Source organism: Vanessa cardui, chromosome 6, assembly GCF_905220365.1.
Source record: "Vanessa cardui chromosome 6, ilVanCard2.1, whole genome shotgun sequence".
In the NCBI taxonomy this organism is placed as follows: Eukaryota; Metazoa; Arthropoda; class Insecta; order Lepidoptera; family Nymphalidae; genus Vanessa; species Vanessa cardui.
Genome location: NC_061128.1, coordinates 5627293 through 5643471, shown reverse-complemented (window position 1 = coordinate 5643471; position 16179 = coordinate 5627293). Strand labels below are relative to the sequence as shown.

The window sequence follows — 16179 nt, the reverse complement described above, 5'->3', positions numbered from 1 at the left end:
ACCTTCCTCTCGAAATACTCTATCTATTAAAAACAACCTCATCAAAATCTGTTCCATTATTTTCAAGATCTAAGCATACATACAGACAGATAAAGGTAGCGACTTTGTTTCATACTAGGTAATATAATAATATTTATACAATACAAAGCCCGGTTATACAATAACCTATTATAATTTATAAATATTTTCTTAGTACTATCAGTCGCAGTGTTTCAAACCTCTAGAATAAAATCCTAAGTTCAGTAGTGTGTAACTGTTCTTTCCTTATTTAATGTATTTTAGTAACAAAGGCGATTATTTGACCCCTCTTGGTAATTGCATCTTTACCATACACATTGGCCCTGCATAAACCACTGTTTACACAGTTAATTCGCCACCAAGCCATAGAATATTAGATGTTTTGTCTCAATTAGGTACTTGCAATAACAATACACACTCACACCTAAGCTGGAACTCAGTAATTAAAATGCATTGATTGTTTTTATACTTTGTATGCTTACAATAATGCAAAGAAAAAAATTATGAATAAAATATTTTCAATTACACTTAAGAGAGCTTTACTCAAAGCGGTTTTTATAGACACTTTTGAATCGGTCAATACTCAAGTGACCATTTCCAAATGTAGGAGTTACCGAGAAAATCAAAAGGGAAATGATTTAATGTACATAAATATTGTGTTTGTTTTAAACAAAGACCTCCATAGTTAAATAAATATTTTTTCTAAGAAATCAATTATCGGATCAAATCAGCAATCAAAATATCAAACCACAAAATGTATGTCCATATATGTGCAAACATGTATTTTTAAATAAATAGCGAAAAGAAAAAGCAAATAGCAATGACTCACGTGACGACAGACAACATAATTTCACACATAATTGATGTAAATTCCTTATAGCAATTATACGTTTCAGCCATTTCCCTGACTTGGTTCATTTATAATTTCGCAGTAACAAACATCTTACCTATGAATTGTTAAAACAATATTCCAAAGTTAAAGTCCTAAATATATAGCATTTTTGAACAGTGACTTCGAAATAAAAAGGCTGTAGGGGCCTCGAACTGTTTAGTCTGTGATCGCGGCCTCAGTGAACCGGTCGCGGATTGACCTCATACGGTACCAATTATTTCATGTAAGTTGTTTTTTATTTATAATTTTGTGTCTTCGAAAAAAACATGAGAAATGTTATGTAAATAATAATAGTAACTTCAAATCGTAATTTCTAAACAGTGACCTGAAATATTGTTTCAAAACTAAAATATTGAAGAACAGAGTCCTTATGAGAGCACGATTATCTGCAGACACGAGGTATTGTTGTCATTGCGTGAAGTAATTTATGCATTTTGTTTAAGAAAAATGTAGTAGAAATTTTATGGAAATTCTTGATTTTGTTGTGACTGTAGATCAATGATTAGTAATCGTTATAAATTCTTAGTTGAACTGAAATGCCAGGCTTTATCCTTTGTTATTTTTTTATATAATTTGTAAAAACATTTTGAAGATTATTTGGCATAATTTTCATGACTGTTTACTTGTTCAGTTTTCATGACTCGAGTCAAATTACTTAACAAAATCAATTATATTGTATTTGATTTTGTTAAAGTTTCACATGAAATAGGTACATTACTATTTTGGGTATCTAAAATTATAAAATAATATTAGAGTTCGAACTTTTTGAAAAACAGTTAACAACATTTTTCAAATCTATAATCGTAATCAAAGTGTTCAAAAAATGGCGTATTATTTCTTATAAAAGTGTCATTTTCATCTGTAGTGAATTAACGTAAATCAAACTCCGGCGCTCATAAAGATTTCTCAAGGACAATATAGATCGTAATGGGCATATTATATCCCAATAATGTAGTATTTACTTCTAACTAATTTTTACGCTTTTTTTTAACACTGACTGATTTTGTAACAAAAATAATCAATGGAACTTCTGTCACTATAGTAATTCGGCCTATCTAGAGTATTCTTACAATTTACATTGACAAGATCGATATGTGGACGAGGACGCTTGGGGACCTGTTATTAAAAGGACATTTAAGTAGCAGTGACTATGATGTAACAGACTTACAAATTACATTTATGGCAAAATCTATATTTATACTATTTACAGTCAAAACAACTTAACTTGAACTATTAATACTAAAGTATAAACGATTTTACTTTCCCTCTCATTTCCTCTACCGATAAGACGAGAACTAACTTTTTTATCGAAAGTTTTTTCGATAATAAGGAAATATCCTTCAAGCGTTCTCATTATTACTTCACGCATAATTAGACCAGTAATTAGAATTACTTTAAAATCTTTTTGTCACATAATATTTTCCAATATGCAATAAGTGTGACAATGAAATAATGTTACTTGTGATTAAATGCAAAATGAATTAAATAACCGGAACGCAATATAGCGGAAAAGAATGCCTTAAAAGTAGAGATATTTTTAATAAAGTCACGAAGGTTACATGAAGTTGTAATTAAATTTTATAATATACTGTTTATTAAAGGATTTCCATAGACACGTTCTTGAGCATAAGTTGTTCTCTATTAAATTCATTAGGTTGCATACGAAACAACCGCAGACCTTGAACAGTTAAGACAAAAAGTCATGACTTGACAACCTTCTCTTAATCTCTTCCCTTATCAATAGTTGACATGAGATGCAAATTTGAAAATAAATAGTTAGGCAGTTGTATTGGTAATTGACGAAACTTTAAATCAAATTAGTAAGTTATATTAAATATTCATGTGATACATAATGCTTCTTGTTTAAATAAGATACTGCGTTTATATTCATTTATAATATCAAACTGTCACAATGAAAACCAGTATTATTAATTAATTCAATGTATATTGTATAGCCTTTGTTACATCTCATTCAATACTAAGTTGTGTAACATCCACTGCCACAGTTCTCATGATATCTAAGCACATAACGAGGCAGATTTGCCGAGATAAGGAAGGCTTCTCGATGCACCAAGCGTTTCTCAATAATATGATCATCCACAAAAACGTGAGCAGACATTATTATAGAGAACAGAGCATTGCTTACAATTCTATCATTACCAAGTTACAACACTATGACAATGAGTTATGGAACCTAAACTAAGAATTTGTCGGGCGTATGTTGTCTATCTTGACTTGAATGTAAATATGCCGGATATAAATCGTATTTATTAGCCATAAAAACATAATTAGCTCAATAGGGTGTCAAAATGCATGTGTGAATTTTATAATAAGGCATGTCGTAATTAGGTTTATTATACTTATTGTTTGTTTAAAAAATCTTGCGTACAGAATGTCACATTTATACTTCATTGTTTCAGGCCGAAAATGAGGGCAATTAGCTTAATAATTGCAGTAACGACGGCGATAAGTTGCCAGGCAGCTCTACCGGAACTTCGCTTTGCTTGGAAAGAAGTTGATTACGTTTGGGATTCACCGGCTCAGCGTGAAACAGCAGTTAAAGATGGGATTTTTGTACAAGCCAATAATCTTCCTTTAGGTTTAGCTAGATGGAAGAACAAAGTTTTCGTAACAGTGCCAAGATGGAAGAACGGGGTGGCATCGTCGTTAAATTATATCGATTTGGATGGAGCCCAGGATCAACCACTGAAACCCTATCCATCATTAAAAGAGAACCTCGTCGCTGATTCAGCTAAAGAATTACCATCAAATAGTTCTATTATATCTGTTTTTAGAGTATTCGTTGATCCTTGTGACAGACTTTGGATAATGGACTCCGGGTTGGCTGACATTTTAGGTAAGTTGAATAACGCAACGAGCTTATCATTCTTATGCACGTACATATCGACACATCTCACAACTTCAATTTTGGAGCCTCTTACGAATTATAAAGTAGAGAGATAGCGAATTCATCTCCTGGAGAAAGTTATGTTTATGATGTTATTATAAATTCGGGTTACGATTACATCTTAATCGTTTAATTTATTTAAGGAACTTGTGATTTTTTTGGTAATTATACGTATCATAATATCATGGTAATTGTCAATTAATTTAATTTAACTTTAAAGGTTCACCAAATCAAGTAGCCGGCCCCTCTTTAGTTATTTTCGACTTAAATACAAATCAACTGATTCATCGCTACTTCTTCAAAGTCTCCGATATGAAAGAAGATTCATTCTTCGCTAACATCGTAAGTAATACAGTTATGTTATTGTTAAAGATATATTAAATGTCCTAGTCAATCGTTTATAGATAATAACAATTTAAGAAAAAACTTTATTATTTTAAACTGTCAGCTGTTTCAATTAACGACTAATGTATGAAGGTATTCGTAGACCATGTACCTAATTGTAATCTATTGCACAATCGAAAATTCTTAGAAGTAGTAACTATAATTTATGAATAGATAGACTGCTATAATAACTTTGCTGCAAAAAATAATTAAGCTTCGACGTCGTTCAAGAGATCAAATCAAGTTTTAACGAACTCTTTGACAGAATTTATTGTTCGAATGATGTATTGTACAAGTACTGCTTATCGTGTTTTCTTTTAATTAATTAATTGTTTTATCACCTTATATATCATTAAAGTGAAATACGTTTGAAATTCTTCACACATAATGTAACTGAAATTGACATAATATTTTATTGTTAGTTTTTTAAAGGAAGATTATTACGTCCATTTATTAAGTCTACAAAATAAAATTATTTGAGTGACTAGATTTTTTATATAGTAAAAGTTTTATTCTGTCCAAGAGTCTTATGATCAATTATCCGTTTTCAGAATTTACTGTTTTAAGACATTATAATAGTTTTTGTTGTAAATTTGTAGGTGGTTGATGTGGATAAAAATACTTGCGACAATGCCTTCGCTTACGTGCCAGACTTAGGAGGCTATGGAGTCGTTGTTTATAGTTTGAAGCAAGATGACTCATGGCGCGTTTCCCACCACTACTTCCACTTTGAGCCATTGGCTGGAACTTACAACGTCGGTGGTATCGAGTTTCATTGGACCGATGGAGTGTTTGCTCTGGCGCTCTCCGAGCCAAGAGAGAATGGGTGAGTGGATCACGTAATACTCTTTGGACCTTGATCGGATTGTTTTGTGCATATCGATTTGACCATGCATTTGTGTACGTTACGCTCTACAAATTATACACAAAGCACTTAAAGCTCACATTGAAACTTTTATTTGTTTGGTTTAACTATAAAAACTTTTTTTTTGGTATTTTTTTGTATGAACTAGGTGTAGAGTTATAGAAATAAATAGTCAATATAAAACCAAGTTCGATTCGTAGAACTAATAATCTATTTAATCGTGCGTTATTTATAATAATTCTTATATTCCAGGTTCCGTACAATGTTTTTCCATGCATTCTCGAGCACCAAAGAATTCTGCGTATCAACTGAACTCCTAAGAAACTACACACACATTGACAAAACGGAGGCATTCCACGACTTCAAGGTTTGAATACCAAGTTAGATCTTAGCAAATATCACTAGTAAATATGACGAAACTGTTACTTTATTTACATAGACCGGTAACTATGAATACTAATCAATAGAAGGGGCCATAGTCACGATTATAAATAAACTATAATAAAAGGCTTTTTTTGCAAAGTTTAACTGTTTTTGCAGCTTTTGGGCGATAGAGGTGAACGTACCCAATCTTCGGCCAGCTACTACGATACAAATACGAGCGTACTGTTTTACACACAGGTAAAAAAATTCAATTTTATTTATAACATAATACTAATTTTAAGATTTCGCTTGTTTTAAAAGTACGAAGCGTCACATCAAATTAGTTATTGGGTATTCTGTGCACTTATTTACTTATGCTAATTTAATGGAAAAAGCATTAAGTGTGATACTAATAACTTGTGTATTTAATTTGTAAAAAATATATCGAAAATACCTACTTGGAAAAACCACTCAGGAAATCACATTGTAGTTTGCACGGTCACTGGTGCTCAATTTTAAAATAATTAACATAATCGATTGTCACATTAAATAAAAAAAAAAAAACATTATTTATGATGAAATTCGATGTTTTGTGTACAAAACATACCTCATTATTTTTTAGCCATAGTTACATATTTAAATTAATATATGCATATTGTTACCGGCTATTTATATAATTCAGGTATTCTATACAATATCTAAGCAGCGAAAAATAACACATTTATAGCTATTTATAGGACGTCTGGGTAGGTACCACCCACTCACCAGTTATTCTACCGCCAAATAACAGTACTCAGTATTGTTGTGTTCCGGTTTGAAGGGTGAGTGAGCCAGTGTAACTCTACAGGCACAAGGGACATAACATCTTAGTTCCCAAGGTTGGTGGCACATTGACGATGTAAGAAATAGTTAATATTTCTTACAGCGGTGATGGTGACCACTTACCATCAGGTGGCCCATATGCTCGTCTGCCAACCTATTCCATAAAAACAAAACAAAAAAAAATATCGAATATCAGAATCTGATCCATAGTTATCGATGTATATTAGCTTATATAATAGTAATTCTGACTATGTGGCCTTAGCGGTCTTACCCCTACAGTGTCTTATAAGAAATCAAAGGAGCAAAGTTGTAGAATACCAAATTATACTGATGGTCAGATGCAAATACATATTAATTGTTATGAGTTCATGAGTTCATCTATTTATATATAATAAAATTGGATTGTCTCTTTGTAATATTAAAATAGCCTTTTTTATTCAATGCATATCTATATATACTCGGTACACATACCAAAATAAGATTTTTTACAATTTTTGTCTGCCTGTCTGTTTGTATCGGCTAATCTCCGGAACGGCTGTACCAATTTGGGGAATAAGGAGTAACTTAGGAGTAATTATATCTTTTTTTAATTCAAACGTGTAGTAGATATGTCGCGGGCACAGCTAGTGTAAAAATAAAAAAGTCAATCATTATATAAAAACATTTCATCATGTCTCCAAATGGTAATATTACAAGGTTTTCATGTATTTATCTGGTTCATAATGTCAATGTTGCATTTGATCATGGAGACCACTCAATACGGTGAGGACTTGATGTGTGTATGCACAATTTATTTCTTAATTTCTTCAAATGGTATGAATTTCATTATAGTTTAGGGTTTCGTAGCTCAAAAGAAACACGGTTAACTCATTATCGTATGATAGGATTGGTACAAGTTTGAACAGAGATTTAAGTAAAAAGAAAAACTGTTTGATAATATGCGCCTACAAAATTGTACGGAACCCTGAAAAGACGAGTATTAACTGCAGTTGTCCTTTTATTTTTAAATAAGGCCGTTGTTACTACAAAGTTAAAACCTCACTTAAACTAATCAATAGAGTAAAAGCAATGTACTGATATAAGCATAAATAATGTTTATATCTCTCAAGCGCTTTGCTATATTATGAACAACCAGCTATAAATAAATATATCTATTTATAACCCACTCGTAACTGCATATATCCACTTTAATTTTACTTTCATAATACCGATAGTAACTTTCTCGCAATATTTTCACAAGTGCCTTATAAATAGATTTTGATCTCAACCAATGAAATCATGTCTATTCAAGGTCTAAGTTGTTAATGCGTCTTTATTTCTCTAAATTGGATTAGAAAAATAATATATAAATGCTAATATTGCTATTAACTAATAAGTTAAAGACCTTGGAATAATAAATTTCATCAATTATATGCACATATAAGTTTTGAGTTTTGATGAGTCGAGATGGCCCAGTGGTTAGAACACGTGCATCTTAACCGATGATTGCGGGTTCAAGTCCAGGCAAGCACCGCTGATTCGTGTGCTTAATTTGTTGTTATAATTCATCTCGTGCTTAGCGGTGAAGGAAAACATCGTGAGGAAACCTGCATGTGACAAATTTCATAGAAATTCTGCCACATGTGCATTCGACCAACCCGCATTGGAACAGCGTGGTGGAATATGTTCCACACCTTCTCCTCAAAGGGAGAGGAGGCCTTTAGCCCAGCAGTGGGAATTTACTGGCTGTTGTCGTTGTTGTTGTTGTTAAGTTTTGACAAGTTTGTCCGCAAAAATTTGAAATGATCTCATATAAATTCACGAATGTCGTATTTTTATTATCATAAAATATACAATGCTGTTTCTTTTTAAGATCAATCGCAATGGTATTGGCTGCTGGAATTCGAATAAGCCGTACACCCCTGAAAACAACCCTCTGCTCTTCAACGATTCAACCTTGTTCGAGTTCCTTAACGACTTGAAGGTAAAGTATCTTTGACACCATTCATTTTTTAAACGTCTTCTCTATACCGACACCCTCCCGCCTCTTTCTTAATTATTATTACGTAAGAATCTAAAGGAAAAAAATAATACACATTTGATTTATTTTAATGTTTTTTTGAATCGAGAATCGCATCCGAGTGAACCTCGTCAATCGTGCGGTTTCCCGCTTTTACAAATAATAATATTAACTTTGCGCTTTTTTTGACGTTACGTAAGAACTATCAACACTCCTTCCTTCCTTTGTTTTCTTACAAGGGGGTGGTCCTTGTAAGAAAACATAATAAAGTCCTCCCCCATAAATCGTCCTACGTAATAAATGAATGGCCTCTTTGGATTAAAAGTGGGTTTTGGTGGAGCAACGTTTTTACATAAACCTCTCCTCCAAATAAGACCGATTAGCTGAATTTTCGAATTGGTATTTCTTATCAAGAAGGAATTCGCATATAAAACAGTTGTTTATGTTTACATCATTGTTATTTATATACTTCAGGTTGACGACGAAGGCACTCTATGGTTACTAAGTGACAAGCTGCCTCGCTTCATTTACAAGTCCCTCGACCCGAACGAGATCAACTATAGAATATTTAGCATGAAGGCATCGGATGCCATCGCTGGAAGCACTTGTGAATAAATAACTATTAATTGTAAAAAACAAATGTACAAATGTGAGATAAATACCTAATTCTTTATAGTTTTCGCTAGTATTATAGGTATCACTTATTTTATATAAAACTCTACCTTTATGTTATATGTATCTGTAACTGCTCAGGATCAAAATTACAGTAATAATTAAATTAATTTAACATAACTTAAAATGTTTATATAGTGCATATTTTTTGTAACTTTATTATTTTAAGACTGTGAAAAGAACACCTTTGTTTTATTTTTTATCACTAAATTAAGACTTTAATAAACAAAAAACATAATTGACATCAGAAACATTAAAAAAGTCTGTCTGTGTATGTATTTTATAAAAGTCAGCACCAAACCGCAATCGAAAGTTAGATCGTTATCGAATCTTTTGCGACCACTGTGTTAAAAGATACAATGTTACTCAGTCGACTTTTAATAAAACTGTATACTTATTAGTTGTGTGATACGAAGTTAAGATAATTAAAAATACACATATGAACTGTTTTTTTAGCATTGTTTCAATTTCCTTTAACAATATAATTTATAATTCGTTTATATTTGTCAAGTAATGCTTAATAATTACATAATATAATTGTAATCACACATTTAATGTAAATAATAATATTAGATGTTTATAACAATCTGTGTTTTTGATTTAATATTCAATCATAGTTAATATAATTTGTAAATTTGAATATATATTAACGTAATAACATGCCTATCTGATGGTCAATGTCAGGGGTTATCAAAGCGAGGTCACTGATTGTCAAATTAAGTAACCAACAAAATAAAATAAACAAAAACCAAATCTGGAATTTTATGGCTTTCTTTTTATCGTGAGCTGATAAAGGTCTGATTTATTGTGCCTACGAACAATACAATAGGTATGCGTATTATTGAAATATCAAATTAAAGTTTCACGTTTTAAATAAATAAAATTAAATACATGTATACGAGTTCAGTGATTTTACAATTAACAATAGAATGTCATAAACGCCTTCATGGAGTATTAAGTTAGATTACTCAATAATAAGAGGGATCTCTTACAAAGTATTATGAATGAAGAGAAAATGGAAATCAGAAATATAATAAAAACGACGCAAATATTGTTATTATGTACGATATTATCGGTATGTATGTACATTACACATATATGTATTTCGTTAATATCCTATTGAGCAACGTACGTGCAATTTGAATGTTTATCTGTGAGTACTAATTGCCTTTCATACAATAACTGTCTGCAAATGATCTACAGTACAGCTGGCTAAAAACCTTATTCACTTGACCATCTATGCTGCCATCTCTCAAGCCAATTTCCTATGTTATGATTATTTGCATGTCTCACCAGTTTTGATGATACTTTTATGATACTTTAATGATACTTTTTATTCTAAATACCAGAGGTTATCCTATGCTCGTCTTTCCAATGACTCGTTAAAATTTTGCCTCTACGCAGTCTATTTGGATAGCTTATACAGGTGCATACACCTATTATAAAATGACAAATTTAAATTAGCCTACGACTTAGTCACTTAACCTTATTATTAATAATGAAATGAGATATTAGGTACGTGTAGGTCTTTTAATGACTTAAGTTTCAGGGATATTCAATTGTATGAGTACCCTCAAAAATCATTTGCTAAAATATGAATTTCGAATCAGAAAAAAATCTATTTTGACTTAGATTATTTGATAAAGAAACATTATTTATGATATGATAAAATTATGTATAATATATATGCCCAAAGACAAGCAAACAAAGAATGTCAAAATATTTGCATTAGCGATTAATAGGAATTCCTTTTTAAAAGTAAATATGTGTTACATATATTTGCATGCAGGGATTTAATCCCATCAAACAAAATATTGGTCTGGATTCTTATTTTAAATAATGTCCAGAGGCAGTAAATATCCTCTGCATCGCTGGTAGCAGGGGTCTGATTATCATCGTAATGGAGTATTTCCTACGCCTCCAAAATTAAATCAATAAATAAACATTGGTACATTGATACACAAGTACAATAGATATACAAACTACAACGATAAAGGTGCGAAGTAAACTGTTACACGTGTTAAAATAATTACAATTAATTTCCATAGATTTATCACAGTTATAACTTTTAAGCTCACTAATCCCAGATTAACTGAAAATAAAAACACACAATATAATACATAATCTTAATGAGAATACTTCACGTAACTATCGTAACTTCGCTTATTATCAGCAGCAATTGTCTTCTATAGTGAATCGAATTGTGACGCTGGTGTAAAACTTGTTGTCGATAACTAGTTTGCGTCAGATCAGTTGCTCCGCTAACACTCAGTCTCCAATTCACCATTCTCTCGGGTGACACGAGCGAAGGATATTGTGTTGCAATCGAAATAGTCTGTGTAAAATGGCGCCAAAGCTTAAGACTGAAAAAGTTGGTATTGTTGGCAGGTGAGAAACAGTTTATTTTTTAATAAGTGCATTCAATTTTACCGAATAAGTATCGATTAATTCATAAGTATATTTTTTTACCAGATCTAGTTCATTTATTCAGATGTTTTTTCCTCATTATTTCTTCGTATTAGGTTAAAAGAAATACTAATAAATAAGTAGGTACCTATATTCTGCTAATGTACTAAAAATATGTATGTATTATATTATACATATTCATGTTTTATTTTATAACTAAATGCAATTCCGCCGTTAAAAAAACACTAATACAAATATTTTCAATATATTAAATTCGCTCAAAAATAATCGTATGTCTGATTAATTTTAAACATTGAACAGTTTTTTCAACGTAAATTAAGAAACGCGCGAGTCTTGTAATGTTCAGTTGATATTATGATTACTTTATTTGTATGACTTTGTTACTTTTCTTAAATGTAACTAAAAATGATGTAGACTAAGAATCGAAATAACAAATTTCAATTTCAACAGGATTCTGTTTTTTTGTTAAACACCGTTGAACGTGATAATTATATAAATATGTTTTATTTTTCCAGTGGTCTCATTGGGAGGTCATGGGCGATGCTCTTCGCTTCAGTCGGCTACCAAGTGACAATCTTCGATATCATTCCAAAGCAAGTCTCGGACGCACTTGAAGACATTAAGGTCCAACTAAAAACGTTGGAAAAAGACGGCTTACTACGTGGCAGCTTCAATGCGGATGAGCAATTTAGCTGTATCAAAGGTAGGTTATCACAATGACTTATAGTACGACACAAATTAGATGTAGCATCGGAAAATGAAATTGTCGATTTACACGACCAATAGAAATAGCTTCCTATCGCGCCATTCGACGCTATTTGTCGCTATAGATTCCCGCGTCAGAGAAAGCAAGTGCATGTAAATCGACGCGTCAAATTGACGAATATATTAGGTCATATGATATTACAAGTTATTTCATTTGTGCAAAGATCATATTCGCATGAAAAAAAATATTTTGATAATTTGGGATAGCGTACTTAATTCGGATGTGATCGGTTTTACGAATTTTGCCGATGCGACATCTAAGTTGTGTCGTACTATACCTGCATTGTATTCGAATTATTCATACGTCATTAAAAGGAATGTATATTTTTTTATTATTTTATATAATGTGTACATACCTCCCTGTCTTGAAAAAAATACAGTTTTAGATATTATTGCATTTGATAACACCAGCTAGCTATTATAGGCTCATCATGATGTCACTATATAGATCTATTTTTGCTTACTTTACTATAATACTTTTTATTCCAAAATATAAAGAAAATGTATTTATATAAACATGCATTCAAGTAACATAAGTGGAATTTAAAAGTAAATAAAACAAGACGTAAACTGAACAAATAAACGGTATAAAATGGAACAAAAACGATAAATACATAATTAACTATTTAATCAACTCTTTTATAAATACTTCTATATATAGACAACAAAAGAAAACTGTTGGCAAAATTTTCACAATACAAAGTTGACAGAAAATAAATTAAAAAATATATACTTTTGAAAGTTTTTATGGTTTTAACTTCTTATGGTTACGCATGAACTCGTTTTATAATCATATAAATATCGGTTAATTTATGTCCAAGTGTCACTAAACATGTCTATTCATATAAAAAATATCTAACATTTTACATGTTTTTCCAGGGTCTACTGATTTAGCGGTAGCTGTAAAAGATGCGATTTTCGTGCAAGAGTGTGTGCCAGAAAACCTAGACCTGAAGAAAAAAGTATTCCAAGACTTGGACAAAGTTGTAGATGACAAGACTATACTCTCCAGTTCAACAAGTACAACACTGCCTTCACTATTCTCTGCAGATTTAAAGCACAGATCACAAGTAAGTTGATCTTACTATCCACGACACCAATTTTGAAATATTCTAAAACATTTTTTCTGGTTCACTGTGAATCGTGGGGAATTATGTTATGGGGGTCGTTTATCAATAAATGGGCTATCTATTTTGTGCAAAGTACGTATTTAAATTAGAGTGATAAGCCCTTAGATTAAAGTTTCCGTACAAACTCTTCAGCTTTATCTATTATTGTTATTATTTAAATGTAGGAGTCGCCATAAATTCAATAAATTTATGAGATAATGCAAAATGTTGGTATTACACTAATATTTTAATTTTAAGTGAAAGTTTTGATAACGTTGTGAAACATTGGAGGTAAAAAAAAATTACATTCCATTGTCTCAGAAAACCTTTGGCCCTGCGCTACAGCTATCTGCGAAATATAATCTTATACGAGAATGAGGGGAGTACGCAAGTGCTTAGAACAAAATATGAAATAAAATTTAAGCCAAAATATAAATACAAATATTTATTATTATTATTTTCAGGTCGTAGTATCGCATCCAGTAAATCCTCCTTATTACGTTCCGTTAGTTGAAATAGTACCAGCTCCATGGACAAAGCCCGAAGTGGCCAAGAAGACCAGAGAAATAATGATAGAGATTGGACAAGAGCCAGTATCGCTGTCCAGAGAGATTGACGGTTTTGTTTTAAATCGTATTCAGTAAGTTAATATACAGTTTTATTGAATTCATTTGCGTAACAAAATTATATTTTTTACTATAAATTATTACAAAATTATTTGTCAAAGTCGAGCCACATATAAAATATATGAGCTTTCTTCACTAGATTTGTTATGATTGATTATAATATTTTTTTATTATAAGCATTTCATAATAACTTTTTATGTCTTCAAAAAGTACTCATAATATTATTTTGACCCAAACAAAATTCAAAACGCTTAAAATTATGTCAATAAGCTGTGAATCCTGTACGTTTTACTTGTTTATTTGAATATCTAATATGTCTATTTGCTTCTAGATACGCCATTTTAAATGAAGTCTGGCGTTTGGTTGACGACAAAGTCGTGGATGTAAAAGACGTCGATAAAGTTATATCGGAAGGACTGGGAATGCGTTACGCTTTCCTCGGCTCCTTAGAAACAGCGCATTTGAATGCTGAAGGCATGAAGAGCTACATTGAAAGGTAAATACAAATTACAAATTAAACACATTTTAAATAATAATGTTATCTTCTGTGATTTAAAGATTACTAAAATGTATCTACATTAATGTTGTCTCGTACCTTTTTATTGTCTACAAAATTCATCTACATGATGTTCTGCATACATAGATAATAAAATAGATAATGAAATATGTGTGCGCCCCTACCTCTACGTTCTCTCTGTGATAGTATGTTAATACAAATACCTTTAATGTATCATACTATAATAAATAAAAAAAACAGTTATAAATATAGAAAAGAGGAGTAAAGGTCATCTTATCGCTTAAAAAATGATAAGATATTCATTTAATATCATTAAATACGATTTATTTACATTTAACAGGATACACAAATATGGAAACTTTCAGTAGTGATAAAATTAGTTATTGCCTGACCTGTCACCTTGTATTAATATTCTCATAACCTGTTAATTTTTAGGTATGGCGACACTATCCATAGTGTTAGTAATACGTTTGGCGAAACACCACGGATGACTACGTCAAAGAGCGCGGATACAATCTGCGCACAGCTGAACGCAATGGTTCCCCTGGAGCGCCTGCCCGAGCGCCGCGCGTGGCGGGACGCGTGCCTCACGCGCTTGGCGCTCCTTAAGAAGGAAATGAACACCAAATATAAGAAAAATTAAAATTCGAATCAATTCGAAAGCCAAAGAGTAATGTTGAAATAATGCACATGTTATATTCTGTGGATAATACTACTGTTCCTATTTATTCTATATAAATCAAAATATGTAAGTAATCGAATATAAAAATGTTAAAAAATATATTTACTATAAAAAGAACAAAGTAACGTTGTTAATATTTTATTGAATGAAAATGTACAAACATATAAATATTTTATTTTGAGTAAGCGTTTTATTGCTCGTAAGTAATATCTATTTATTTGAAGTAGGCTTACTTACGATAACAACATTAACCTAATAGTACTGGTTGCTGCAATAAGTGCCATGAAATGGTTGCGATAGCTTTAGGCAGAGATATATAATGTACGATTATTTAGACAAAGACTTATACAGACACACGACTTATACAGAAAAATTTCATTAATCGATCTTTATATAAAAATAAACTAATGGACTATTACTTACTTTATTGTCTGTATAATTAAATACTTTTTTATATAAACGTTTCAAGCTTTAGTTTTAATAATTAGGTACTATTTTTAGTGCAAAAACGAATAGTGATTTATCTTATCAACCGACTTCAAAAAGGAGGAGGTTATCAATTCGTCTGTATTTTTTTTTAAGGTTGGTACCTCATAACTTTTTAGTGGGTGGACCGATTTTGATAAATTTTTTTTTAAAGGTAGTGCTTCAAGTGGGGTCCCATTTTAATTTTTTTTTCCGATGATGGTATCCGTATGAAAACGACATAAGTCTTAAATTTGCATTATGTATGTGCGCGATAAATAAATCAAAAATAAATCAAAATTAGTTGGCACAATTTTGATTATTCGTTTTTTATTATAAAGGATATACTTTAAGGGCAGTTTGGTGAAAGTTTGGTAAGGTTCTAAGCATAGGATCTGTGACCAATTAAGGGAACGGGAGGGAACGGAACAATTCTGAGGAGCACGTTAGAAATACTCGGTCACATCTTTTATTTATGGATTACTTGGATATTTGAATCACCTTCCGGAACGTGGTTATGTTCATGTAATTGTCATAATCGAATATTATAATCAACTAGCGACCCGTCCCGACTTCTCACGGGTGCAATACTGATACTAAATATACTAAAGAATTTGTTTATTTACGACATCACATTGCAAACTTCTAAAATTGTCAGTGTTTCT

At 31.3% G+C, this 16179-nt stretch overlaps 2 protein-coding genes across 2 annotated transcripts; both read left to right on the top strand.

Moving 5' to 3' along the window:
• Nucleotides 1–934: 934 nt before the first annotated feature.
• Nucleotides 935–9372, top strand: LOC124530540 (protein yellow-like). The gene is made up of 8 exons (XM_047104734.1): nt 935–1133; nt 3331–3767; nt 4039–4160; nt 4802–5028; nt 5320–5434; nt 5608–5688; nt 8105–8215; nt 8726–9372. Coding segments are annotated over exons 1-8 (1236 nt in total). The 5' UTR covers nt 935–1131; the 3' UTR covers nt 8867–9372.
• Nucleotides 9373–11152: 1780 nt separating this feature from the next.
• On the top strand, nt 11153–15117 carry LOC124530582 (lambda-crystallin). The gene is made up of 6 exons (XM_047104810.1): nt 11153–11311; nt 11866–12053; nt 12995–13185; nt 13689–13864; nt 14182–14346; nt 14803–15117. Exons 1-6 carry the CDS (start codon nt 11268–11270, stop codon nt 15008–15010), a joined length of 972 nt encoding a protein of 323 aa, XP_046960766.1. The 5' UTR covers nt 11153–11267; the 3' UTR covers nt 15011–15117.
• The last annotated feature ends 1062 nt before the right edge of the window (nt 15118–16179 follow it).